Source organism: Myotis davidii, unplaced genomic scaffold, assembly GCF_000327345.1.
Source record: "Myotis davidii unplaced genomic scaffold, ASM32734v1 scaffold1059, whole genome shotgun sequence".
In the NCBI taxonomy this organism is placed as follows: domain Eukaryota; kingdom Metazoa; phylum Chordata; class Mammalia; order Chiroptera; family Vespertilionidae; genus Myotis; species Myotis davidii.
Genome location: NW_006290038.1, coordinates 671,072 through 683,911, shown reverse-complemented (window position 1 = coordinate 683,911; position 12,840 = coordinate 671,072). Strand labels below are relative to the sequence as shown.

General features: G+C 57.0%; 1 protein-coding gene across 3 annotated transcripts in view; it reads right to left on the bottom strand.

The window, feature by feature from the left end:
- Window positions 1-3,050: 3,050 nt before the first annotated feature.
- The window catches only part of UAP1 (UDP-N-acetylglucosamine pyrophosphorylase 1), a 36,352-nt gene continuing 26,562 nt past the window's right edge, over window positions 3,051-12,840 (bottom strand). For 2 of the 3 annotated variants that reach the window (XM_006763171.2, XM_015563552.1), the window contains exons 6-11: window positions 11,658-11,851; window positions 10,811-10,951; window positions 10,076-10,264; window positions 9,166-9,216; window positions 6,303-6,369; window positions 3,051-3,573 (exon numbers count right to left, since the gene is read on the bottom strand). In XM_006763171.2, coding sequence (XP_006763234.1) covers window positions 3,481-3,573; window positions 6,303-6,369; window positions 9,166-9,216; window positions 10,076-10,264; window positions 10,811-10,951; window positions 11,658-11,851 — 735 coding nt within the window. In that variant the 3' untranslated portion in view covers window positions 3,051-3,480. The remainder of the gene's footprint in view (window positions 3,574-6,302; window positions 6,370-9,165; window positions 9,217-10,075; window positions 10,265-10,810; window positions 10,952-11,657; window positions 11,852-12,840) is intronic. The other variant, XM_006763172.2, reaches the window with a different exon arrangement.

Below are 12,840 nucleotides of genomic sequence, written 5' to 3'. Positions count from 1 at the left end.
CTGTGTGAGCCCAGCATGACCCTACGTGAGGCCCCGGGAGTGGGTCAGTGGTGTCTGAGACCCACCAGCAGGAGCCTTCCCTGGCACCCTGCTCACTACCCCTCTAACTCATTTGACCCCTAATGAGCCTCCTGTGCAGGGGGAGTGCCCAAGGCCACCAGCAGCATGGTCAGGCTGTGCCTCACGGGGCCCGGCGGCCGGCCCACATAGGCCCTGCGGCGACTTGCCCCTTCACCAAGAAGGTGACCAAACATATTAAGAACAGTATGCCATATATGCCAGGTCCCTTGAAACAGCAAGGATGGACCGGCTCCCGGCACCACACTTTGACCTTCAATTACTCTCAGTGAACTGAAGCCTTCAGTTCCAAGTCTGGCTGATCTGGACTCTAGTCTGCGCTGTCACTGGCCACAGGGCACTTCTCTTTGGTCCTTGGTTGCCTCCTATGCAAAATGCTCAGACCACGTGACCTGTTTGTCCTTCTGGGAGGCGAGTGTTGACAGCAGTCTGTGCCTGCTGAGCTGGGGGCGGGGCAGATGCAAGTGCTGGCCCGGAGTGGACGTGGGCCCTGGGTACGCAGACGGCAACCGTCTGGAGCCTCAGGTGGAGCTTCCTCCAGTGCCTGAGCATTGGCACCTGCTGCCCCGACTGCACAGACACAGCCTCCCGGAAAGGCGGCACAGGCCACCCAGGCCGAGCGGTGCGACAGGCCAGGAGCAGCTGGCTCACAACCCGCCCGTCCGCATTCAGAAGTGCGTGAAGGACCAGCCGCGCACCTGCGCCCAGGCTCCAGCGCGACCTCCTTTTCCCCCGCAAGGCTGGCTCCCTGCAGCCCCGACAGGCCGGTCTGCCAAGGACACACAGGGGCCACGGCCCCCACGCCCGGAGCCTCCAGCAGCCAGCCAGAACGGCCCTGGGGAAGGTCGGTGAAGTGCGGAGGCCGGGCCCACGGGAGGCAGACGCCGCCCTTTCTAATAGACGCCAATCACAAGAACGCGCTGGGCCTTCGGTGTGGTTGCCACTAGGACGTCTCACCTCTGACTGAGACAAGGTCCATGAGCAAAGCAGTCTGACAACTGCTGCCTGTGGGTGGCGTTTCCAACTCCCACCTGTACCCCACGGCACAAACCGTACGGAGGGTTTTCTTCTCCCCAGAAGCACGTGACCGAGGTCCCTGCCCCACGACCCACAGCACAGTGAACGAACTGATTTAGTGCCGGCCCTTCTCTCCACGGCCAAGCATACGGGCCTCCGTGTGCCTTCCGAGCAGTGGACACGTGTGCAGAGACTGTGGGGGGGGGGGTGTGAGAAAGACGTTCCCACTAACACAGCCACTCATCTAAACACAGCGCAGCTCTGGGCTCAAACGTTGATTTAGCTATTCCCAGAACTGCTTTGCTAGTCCCTGCAACCACAGGCACACTCATATGCACACACACAGACACATACAGATACACACTTGTGCACACATGCAGATACAAATACACACATGCACACCCAGAGAGACACACACGTGCACGCGCACACACGCTCCTTCCTATACGTTAGAGTAAGTGGGCAGAGGCTGCATGGTGGTCACAGTTCCCCTTATTTCACGCCACCCAGGGCATGGCCCTGGCGGCAGCATCTCATTGTGACCTCTGGTCTCTCATGGTGCTGGTGCCGCTTCCTCCTGGAGGCTGCAGGCTGGCCCACCTCTGAGCACACGGCCTGTCATGTGGCCTGCTCTCCCAGCTTCTCCATCCTCCTCCGCTGGCAGCTGCAGGAGGGCCGCGCTGCCTCGTGCCTTTACTCTTTTGCAGCTGCGGCTGGCGAAGGGTGCCACCCAGAGCACTCTGGTGTGGAGGCCCTGGGCGCGGAGGCCCTGGGCGCGGAGGCTCTGGGTGCGGAGGCTCTGGGTGCGGAGGCCCTGGGTGTGGAGGCTCTGGGTGCGGAGGCCCTGGGTGCGGAGGCCCTGGGTGCGGAGGCGGGCAGGGCAGCACAGCCTCATGAAGGCAGGGCCTGGAGTCGAGACACTTGGGTTTTAATCCCACTCAGCTGTCAAGGCCGCTAACCCTATTGTCATGAGCATCTCCCCAGCTCCGTATTTCCCGACTAGGGCTTGGGAAGGAAGAGACCACTAGCACCTCGCACCCAGACCCACCACAGTCCTCGCAATCAAACCCGTCCCGGCCGGCCGGCCATCGCGGTGAGACCCAGCGCGGGAGGGGCAGTGGGGGAACCTGGCAGACAGGCAGGGACAGGAGCTCGCTCGGATGGAGAACGCAAACCTCACAGATCTTTTTGAGAAATGGGATGGAAAGCAGCAGTCGAGCTGTTACTGAGATAAAACAGAAAATATGCTCAACACATGGTTAGGGCTCTCCACAGAAAATGAGCGTAGACACCAGTACCAGCATCGCGTGCCAGAACCGGGCCCGACACTTCCGCTTCCACACCCAGGGCCCTCTCAGGACTCCCCCGACACAGCCGGTCAGGGAAGAGGAAAGGCATCCATCGCTTCCGAGACAGACTTTAGAATTTTTCATTTATCCAGATGCTCATTTTATGCGTTTGGTCAATAAATGCTTTGTAAATGTATTTATGAAGTTCAATACTTTCATGCAAATCTTATTTTAGACACTAATGATCTATGGTCCACGTTTTAATAACCACATTATTCTCCTTTTTAAAAATCTTCTAGCTGGAAACAAAGAAGACAAAAATGCTGGGAGGGCAGTGTCTAACCGCCCAGGAGACATGCCGCGAGCGCTCGGGCAGGCGAAGCCCTGGGGTGAACGAGGCCCCCCGCCTTGGCAGGACTGAGCCAAACATCCTGCGAGGACACGCCAGGGCAGTGGCCCTGCACCCGCCCCTCAGCTGTGCCACCGCCCGTGCCCCCGACCAGCCAATGCGCCTGCGACTGTCCCTGCGAGAACTGACCAGAGCCCGGCGCTGGGTAGGGACGTCGTGTCTGCCATTTCCCACAGCGGCAGCCTGTTGTCTGCATTATCTCAAGTTCCTTCCAAGTTCCCTCTTTTCCCAACAGAATGAATTCCTCAAGGTACAAATGACACTCCACAGAGACTAAAAGTTTATTTCCCTGTCTAATTCTTTTCTTTAAAAAGTTTACTTTTGGATAAAGTAAAACCAACCTTCAGTACCGTAGAAACCCTTCGACGTGAGCAGTGCACATTCTCTCTATGTACACCGTGAGGGGCCAGGCCAGCCGCGGACCAAGCGCGCACCCTGCCCGACACACGCGGCAGAATGTGTCCCGGACGGCATGGTCCCCTGGGCTGGGGAACATCTACAATTAAAAAATATAAATAAGACCTTCAATGAGCGGAGAGTCACAGAAATGCCCTGAACCCAGTCTGCGGCTCCTGGGGCCGTGCAGCAGCTTCTGGGGCTCGCGGAGCAGGAGGCAGCCTGAGGGCCTGCGGGTCCCGCGGTCCGTCACCAGGAGAAGCTGCTCTCGGTGCGAGGACAGCGCCTGCCTCACAGCCCGTTCTTCACCAGCTCGTGGACCCCGTGCTCGTCGATGATCAGAGGCGCGTGGAACTCCCTGTGGGCCACGAGGCTCTCCAGTCCCTGAGAGGAGGGCGAGATGAAGCAGGTTAGGAAACGACGACAGTGGGCGGACAGCGGCTGCGAGGCGGCCGGGGTTGTGACATGCTCTAGGGCAGGGGTCCTCAGACTACGGCCCGGGGGCCACATGCAAATACAAATATTGTATTTGTTCCTGTTTTGTTTTTTTACTTCAAAATAAGATATGTGCAGTGTGCACAGGAATTTGTTCATAGGTTTTTTTAAAACTATAGTCCGGCCTCCAACGGTCTGAGGGACAGTGAACTGGCCCCCTGTTTAAAAAGTTTGAGGACCCCTGCTGTAGGGTGTGCAGCACAGAAGCTGGGCTGAGAGCGGAGGGTGAGACAGTAAGAACCGATTTGGTGCACACTTTTTCCTTATTGCAATACTCTCTACACGGTGGCCTGGTGGCCTGGTATGCCTGCAGTTGTCTTATGCCATGAGCAACTTTAAAATAAAACCCCAAACTTAGGAAAGGTTAGCACAAGGTCAGAGGCTTAGGAACCTGATTAAAATCGAACATAAAGCAGTCAGGGTTTTTTCTTCTCTTCTCAGTTGCCACCACGCCCGGCTCCCCGGGAACACCAGCCTGGCATTCACCCGTTTCTGAACGAAGCCTGGGACGTGCTGACCTTCACATCCTTCCAGGTGTCTAAAAGGGAGCGGGTGGGACTGAGTGGCCTGGCAATTTGTTGGCATCAACTCCCTTTAAACCTCTGCAGCTGACAGTGGAGAATTGACGGTGTCTTTTGTTTGTCTTTATTTTCTGTTGTTTTTTTACATTTTATTTTATCTTTTTAATCTTTATTGTTGGAAGTATTACATAGGTCTTCTTTTTTCCCCCATTTATCTCTTCCAGCCGCTCCTGTTCGCCCCCCGCCCTCACCACCCTATTGTCTGTGTCCCTGGGTTATGCATATGCACACAGGTCTTTGGCCGATCTCTTCCCACCCACCCTCTCCTGCCTTCCCTCTGAGATTCCAGGCTGCCCAGCTTCTCCCTGTGTTTGTTCTGATCATCAGTTTATCTGGTTCATTTGATTCCACATAAAGGTGAGGTGAAGTGACACTTATTTTTCTCTGACTGTTTGGGACACACTTTAAACTGAGCTAATGACCTGCTTATAACAGCATGGAGCAGACTACACTACAGCAAAATTATTCTGACTGTAATGTTATTTCTAAAGTTAATAGGATGATACCCATTCTTCCTTTAATCGTCCCCAGTGCGGGGCACTTGCTAAGCATGGGGGAGGGGTGGCTGCCTCTGACGGGGTCTCTGGAAAATACGTCACACGTTAGTGCAGTGGTTCTCAACCTTCCTAATGCCGCAACTCTTCAATACAGTCCCTCATGTTGTGGTGATCCCCAATTTCATTGTTACAAATTGAACATAATTAAAGCATAGTGATTAATCACAAAAACAATATGTAATTATATATGTGTTTCCCGATGGTCTTAGGCGACCCCTGTGAAAGGGTCGTTCGACCCCTAAAGGGGTCACTACCCACAGGTTGAGAACCGCTGGGTTAGAAGAACCAGCTCCCTGGTTCTCAAAGCAAGAGCACTAGGTTTATGAACAACAGACCCTCCGCTGGCTCAGTGGCTGGAGCATCGGCCTCGGATTCGATTCCCAGTCAAGGGCATGCACTTGGGCTGCAGGTTTGATCCGCCCCGTCGGAATACGTGTGGCAGACAACCAGTCAATGTGTTTCTCTCACACCGATGTTTCCCTCTCTCCTTCTCCCTCTCTTCCTCCCATTCTCTCTGAAGGGCAATGGAAAAATATCCTCAGGTGAGAATAAAACACTAGAGGCCCGGTGCACAAAATCTGTGCAGGGGAGTTGTATCCCTCAGCTTGGCCTGCACCCTCGCAATCAAGGCTGGAGCATCGGCCTCGGATTCGATTCCCAGTCAAGGGCATGCACTTGGGCTGCAGGTTTGATCCGCCCCGTCGGAATACGTGTGGCAGACAACCAGTCAATGTGTTTCTCTCACACCGATGTTTCCCTCTCTCCTTCTCCCTCTCTTCCTCCCATTCTCTCTGAAGGGCAATGGAAAAATATCCTCAGGTGAGAATAAAACACTAGAGGCCCGGTGCACAAAATCTGTGCAGGGGAGTTGTATCCCTCAGCTTGGCCTGCACCCTCTCGCAATCCAGGGCCACTGGCTCCTAACCACTCACTTGCCTAATGCCCCCAACGGCCCTCCCCAGCTAGCCTGGTCACTCCCAATGGCCCTCCCCTGCCGGCCTGGTCGCCCCCAACGGCCCTCCCCAGCCAGCCTGGTCATGTCCCTAAATGCCCTCCCCTGCCCACCTGATTGTGCCCCCAACTACCCTCCCCTGAGTCAGATGTCCGGAAGATGGCCGGTTGATCCAGTCTAATTAGCATATTACCCTTTTATTAGTATAGATAAGTAAAGTAAAAAGAGCCATGTGATTTATCTACAAAACAAGGCGGTCACATATTTTTGAAAAGCCCGTTCTATCTCAATGTCCAAGGGACAAGCACTGATGTGGAGGCGTCTCTTCGTGGAAACCAGCCTTGTGTGCGCTGCGGCAGGGCCGGGATGGACTTGCGGGGGAAGGGCCGAGAGCAAAGGCGGCTCTGCAGAACCGGCTCTCGGGGAAGGGTCCCCGCAATGCTCCGTCCTGTGAGGGCAGCTCCACTTAAACATGAACCAGAACCAGACTCCACTTTAAAAAAGGAGCAGAAAAGCAAAGCTACTCACTTCTCCGGCGTAGGAGGTGAGGGGGGAGACTTCACACTGGATCGGGTCATCGCTGGCGTCCTTCAAGCTGCGGAGAGACCACGTGTCACAGACTGTCCCCACGCTGCCCGTCAGAGGGAAAGACAGAGCAGCTTCCCTCTGAGAAGCTTGTGAGAACAGAGTTCTGCTGTTAGCAGCCCCAACGAACACCAAGCGCCCTGAGGATTAGGCTCCGGACACGGTCACAGTCAGCAGACAGCCGGGCGTGCCGCACCTCGCCCGCCGGTGCATGCATCGCCTCCTGGACATCTCACGTCCAAGTTTTCATTTGACAAGGAAGGGACAGCAGACTAAACAGACATGGTCCAGGTACGTCCCCAGGCGCTTTGATCCTTCAGTCATTTTACTCCTCGCCACACCAGAGAGCGAGGCGCAGAGTCTGACAAACAACGCAGCCTGTACGGCAGCCACTCGCCACAGGGGGCACTCAAACCTGAACTCCTTGAAACTGTAAAACTCAATTTTAATTTTAAAATTCAATTTGCATCACAATGACCGTGTTCCAAGTGCCTGTAGCCACCAAGGCTGCGACAGCAGGCCCGTCACCACGCGCCTCCTCCAGGCCACGCTCAGCACCGACAGCACCTGCCAGCCTGAGAGCCTCCACCACCTGGCACAAAGCAGTGAAGTGTTAAAACCATCTAAAGCCCTGAGACCTCTGAGCTTTTGCCATGTCCAGAGTTTACAACAGGACCCCAGGCGCACAGAAGCCCGGCCCCCGGCCGCCTGGAGACCCCTCTCCGTCCCTGAAACTACAGCCCAGCCCAGGGCTCCCGCGTGGGCCATGCCCGGTCTTTCTCCAACAGAACCGCCAGCTGGATTCAAGGTGCTCGGGCTCACGTCCTGCTCCCAGGACCACCACCTGCCACGCTCCTCTGACCAGGCCACTCCGGGCTATTCCAGGTCATTCCCCCCAGGTCCCTCCTCTAGATTAGCTCAAGCCCCACCCTCCCCAGACTGCTCTCCACAGTGCCTGCCATCCTTCATTTACTCCAACAAAATGATGCTTATTAGCATCTGCTGAGGCACCGCGCTGTGGCTCAGCCGGCTGGATTCCTGCTCAGGCGCATACCTAGGCTGCGGGTTCAACCCCTGGTCGGGGTACGTAAGGAAGGCAACCAACCGATGTTTCTCTCCCACATCGGTGTTTCTCCCTCCCCCTCTCTAGTCAGCAAGCGTATCCTCAGGGGAAGATGAAGACACACATGCACTGGGACCCTCCCGGGCCTGCAGGAAACGCCTGCTCTCACGGGCCCCGGGGCCTCTGCACGCTGACAGCACCTGCGGCCTGAGTGGGGTGGCTCCCGGGCTGACAGGAGGAAAGGTGCTTTAAAGGTGGGGCGCAGGGCTCTGCAGACTGTGTCAGTTTCCATCACGAGAGCCCCAGAGATCTGGCGCAGACCCCCTGGGCAGCTCAGGGTCACATACGCCAAATGGGAAAATGAAGTCCCACCTGAACCTGAGGCCGAGGGACTTGGGGGCCAGGGTCAGGAGGTGGTTTTGAACCCGAGGAACACACAGCTGCCTGAGCACCTCCCTCGGCATCACAGAGGTCCCGCCACAGAGAACTCAAGGGAACAGGGAGAAAAGCAGCAGTGGTTCTCAACCTGTGGGTCGCGACTCCTTTGGGGGTCAAACGACCCTTTCACAGGGGTCGCCTAAGACCACCGGAAAACACATATATAATTACATATTGTTTTTGTGATTGATCACTATGCTTTAATTATGTTCAGTTTGTAACGATGACATTGGGGGTCACCACAACATGAGGAACTGTATTAAAGGTTGCGGCATCAGGAAGGTGCGAAAAGAATCTGAACAGGGAGAACTCTAAAACCTTCTGTATCTTTGCTGAGACGCTGGAGGATGTTTGCAGCTGTATAATTAAGAATCACTCACTTTTCAGGTTAAAAGCTGTGTGGTTCAATGAGAAGGAAATTTAAGGTCGAAAATCTATTTCTTAAATCATAAAGGCAGCTGCTTCCAGACGCTGCACCCAGTCCGCTTGGTGCAAGGATGACAGACCCAAGGCTCCTACAGGACAGGAGCCGGCTCTGGGAGTCCCCTTCCTTGGCACAGCCCACGTCCCAGACCCGACAGCCACGGGTGGCCTCTGCTGGGCAAGACGAAGGGCAGGTGGCAAGGCGGCGACGTGACCACAGAGCTCTGCTGCTGCTGGGAACCCGCCCAGACCCTGCCCGGCACAGTCCCCGGGTCTCCACAGCCTCCCTCCAGACCAGGCCTGCCCAGCACAGTCCCCGGGTCTCCACAGCCTCCCTCCAGACCAGGCCTGCCCTGCGGGGGTGCGACAGCATCTGCCACGCTCTCTAGCTACACAGACCATAGCTTTTCAGATGCTGGCAGCACCCAGAGGGGAGAGGACATGGGTGCTCCAGCTAAAAATGACCTGCTCTTACAACAAGACACTTTCTTAGGAGCAGGACAGTGACTAATGCTAACACAGAGAGACCGAATGGGGGCTATTAGCATGAGAACAAATCCAAGAAGTTTCCTGCCCCTCGGGCCTCAGGATGACTCCAGCCCAGGAGACACCCCAGCACGCGTGGTGGCTGTGTGGTGCTCCCGCCGGGCCCCTGCGCCAGCCTTACCTGCACTCGCGGACGCTCACTGCGGCGCAGACGCCTGTGGGGTCTTAGTACGGCATGCTGCCCGTGCCCTGCATGCACTGCGCTGAGTTAGTGTCCAGACAGATGCCTGCCACCAAGGAAGCAGCGCCCACCAAAGCCCCGCCCCCACGGCAGCACTACACTAGCTCCAGGAGAAGCCAGCCCGACACCATGCTGCAGGCAGGCGGGATAGTTACTTGTCCGCGACCCCGGCTGTGACGGCCTCGGGCTGTCCGTGCGCACCAGTGCTAGGTGGGAACAAAGAAGCATTACTGGGGGAGCAAACCAAACACAACAATGAGGGAACTGCCAACTCTGCGGGCCTGGAGGCAGGATGGATGGTAAGGGATTAACTCAGCAAAGGAGATGGAGGGTTGAAAAACAAACTCAATGGCCAAGACAAGCAAGGACAGCTGACACGCCCATGCCGGCGGACCTGGCCGGGACACGCTCAGCAGGCCCCTTAGGTGACAGCCAGACCAGCCGCCGGAGGCCCAGCACGGACCGTGCTCAGCACCTCTGAGCACCCAGCCAGCACTCCACCCCGTGAGGGCACAAGTGACACGGCAGGACATGCTTTGTGAGCACAGAAACCAAAGGACTTAGCAGGGACTTCAGGTGCCGGTGAAGGTTTGATCATAAAATATAAAATTTAGCCTAAAAGGCCTTTGTATCTGGCTGAATAGCTCTAAGAATCTCCTTGATTCCACTTCTAAAATCCCGTAACATTTCTCAAGGTTGAGGACTTGGGACTCGGTGGCATTCATTTCCCTTCCTGGCGCCTCTCTTAGGACCTGAGGCTGCCACGGTGGCCCTGTGTCCCGTAGGGGTGGCGGGAGTTTTGGGGTCCCCCAGATGTGTGGGCAGTGACCTATGGTACAGCTGCTGCTGACAGCCAGACCCAGAGGCACCAGCGGTCACCTTCCAACCACTGCTGTCGGAGTCACTTCACGCCCGGGAGACGTGTGTGAACACGAGGGCTTCGGCAGATCCCTGTGGGGAGCAGGCATCCCCCACACCAGGCAGGGATGCTCTGCTTGGTTAAAGATGCAGCAACAACCGAGAGAGAGGAGGCGGCCAGGAGCGAGGGCCGGGGCACACGCTCACCGGGGAATGGCGGGCAGGCGGCGGCCGTTCTCGTCGATGAAGTGGCCCCCGGCATTGAGCACCCAGCAGTGGTGCAGGGACATGAGCGCGTGCCGGGCCGTGGTGGGGTTGTCCTTGCCGTTCTGACTGTCTGCGTTCTTCAGAGGGGAGAACTCGTCTTCCCGCAGCACCTCATACACCACAAACTTCCTGCCGTGGGAGCAAACGGAGACGCCTGACTACAAATGAAGCTGCTCTCGGCATGGCCCCCACCGCCAGCCTCCACCCAGCCCGACCAAGACTCCAAGAAGTAACTAGTCACAAAGACTAGAAATCTTGGTGCAAAAAGATCCCATTAGTGTCTGTTCTGGGGCAGAAAAAGGACGATTTAGGAATGTGTTTGGTGAAATGATTCTTAGCTGATCGGTCGTCTGCGTTTCATACCGGTCAGCTCTGCGGTTTCCTGGGAGCTACGGGAACTGAGCACACTCCTGTGACCCTGGCTCTCGGGCAGGAAGATGCCTGAGCCCAGGGCCAACTCTCTGGCGATCCTGCTAGTCGCTCAGCCAGAGCGAGGGCGGAGAGCCCACCGCTGACGACCACTGAGTGAGGAGAGCCTCCCGCAACTCGACACTCGTGGCCTGGGCCTCCGATGCCGTCACAGCGCCCGCGGCGAGTGTGCGGAGGCAGCGTCCTGCCTGGGAGAGGAAGGCAGGTCCGAGACCCTCAGTCCATCCTACTGGCTGTGACACCTACTTTGCAAACTGGAAGATGTCGAAGACGAACTTTTCCATCTTTATTCCGTTTGGCTTGTCGGGCTTCACGCGCTGCCCCTGGGAGTCCACACACGGGATCTTCTTCTGAGCCACATGGTGCTGCAGCTGCGGCTCGTGCACACTAGGCAGGAAGAGAGGTCACTGGGGGGAGACCTCCGAGGCCGTGACACCAACGCCTCCCCAGGGCCCCGTCGTCCCTCAGCGTGCTCCTCCGAGGGTGGGGGATGGAGCACCACCAGTCACTGCGGATGAGGCGCGAGGCGACAAGCAGCACAGGGGACTGGGAACCGCTGGGAGCCGAGTGGCTGCCGAGGGCCAGGCGGACCGAGCAGCCGTCCTGGCGCGGAAGCTGGCCCGTGGTGGGTCAGACAGCGCGTGCCCTTCCCTCTACACCTGGGCAGGCAGGCAGGGCAACGCTCCGCCTGGCCCAGCTGCCCTCACGCTCTAAGGCGCTGGCTCCTAAGGATCCTCGGCACCAGCTCCCGTAGACTGACGCCCCTCTGCACGTCCCGGGCCTGGCTCAGCAGCTGTGGGGCAAATGCCTCTCCAAAGTGTCCGGCTGCGGCAGAGCCGGGGTTCGTGTCTGTCCCTTGCTTCACAAGGCCTAGCACACTGGCGGGAGCGAAGAGAAGAAAAGGGGCAACTCTGGGCCCTCAGCTTATGCCCCGGGAGGGGCTCCTATGGCCCAACGCACTGACCCCCGTGCCAGAGACATGTCACTGGGCACAGGTGACCCCAGGAAGTGGGCGAATTCTGCAGGACTGGACTTGGGTTATCTCCCGACTTCTCACCCAACAAACAATCCACAACGCCCCACCCTGCCGTACTTGACAATGTCTCTCAGAAAGGGCACGGTGAAGAAATGGTTGGCGATGTTCCCCGCGTTGAACAGCAGCCGTCCGTCCGGGCCCCGCCGCTGCGCAGTGGCCAGGGAGATCTCGCTGTACTCCACCACCTGGTACACCCCGTCCACGCGGCACACCACGCCCACCGGCTCTGTCGGGTTCGTCTTCTCCACCACCTGCCCCAGGCAAACATCACAGGAAGAAAAGCACTCGCTACGCTGCCCACTGCCATTTGCACAGCCCGGGTGCACTTGCACTTACCAGGCGGGGGGGCGCTAGCTGCAGACCATCACCTACTCCTGCACAGTCTCTGACAGACCCCTTTCCAACTGGACGGGAGGCTCACCGTTAACTGCCCGGGGAGCAGCAAGTCCCCGACACAGCAGGCGGCCCAGCAGGGCAGCCTCCGAGCCTCCTGGCTGTGGGAACCGAGCCCTCACTCCTGCCTTCAACCGCTGGCAGGCCGGCGCCGGCTGTGCTGACTTACGGAAATCAGTTGCTGGAGAAAAGCTTTAACTTTACTGATTTGATTTCATCTATACTCAGCACAGACTTTTCAAACTGGGGACACATTTCAGGAACCACCAGAACTGGGAATAATGGAATGAGAAGCCTACGTCCCCCAACATCTTTATGTTTATTATTTAACCAGAGGCCTGGTGCACGAAATTCATGCACTGGGGCAGGGGCGGGGAGGGTCCCCCGGCCTGGCCTGTGCCCTCTCACAGTGCGGGAGCCCTGCAATCAATCGCCCCAAAAAGGTAGGCGGGGCCACAGGACGCCCAGGCCTGGCCATGTGAAGCAGTCGCTGGGCCCCGCCTCCACACCATGCACAGTGTCAAGTACCCGCCCACCCACGCACACGCAATGCACACGCAGCCTCCTGGTGATGGATTGTGATGGTGTGAGGGCACCACAGTGTGAGGGCATGATGACCACCTAGGCTATTATAGTATAGATGTGTCCTTAACCACACTCAGCTACTTTGAGAATAAATAGAATGAAATTTCTCTGAGATTCATAAGACAAAAAGTAAGGCCTTTTGCCTCTCGTTTTATATTGCCCAAATCACTATTTTATTTGAAAATGACTTATTCCCCCCATTTTCATTCATGGAAACAGCCTATTCCTTGTTTGTTTGTTTGTTTAAAAAAATATTTTTTAT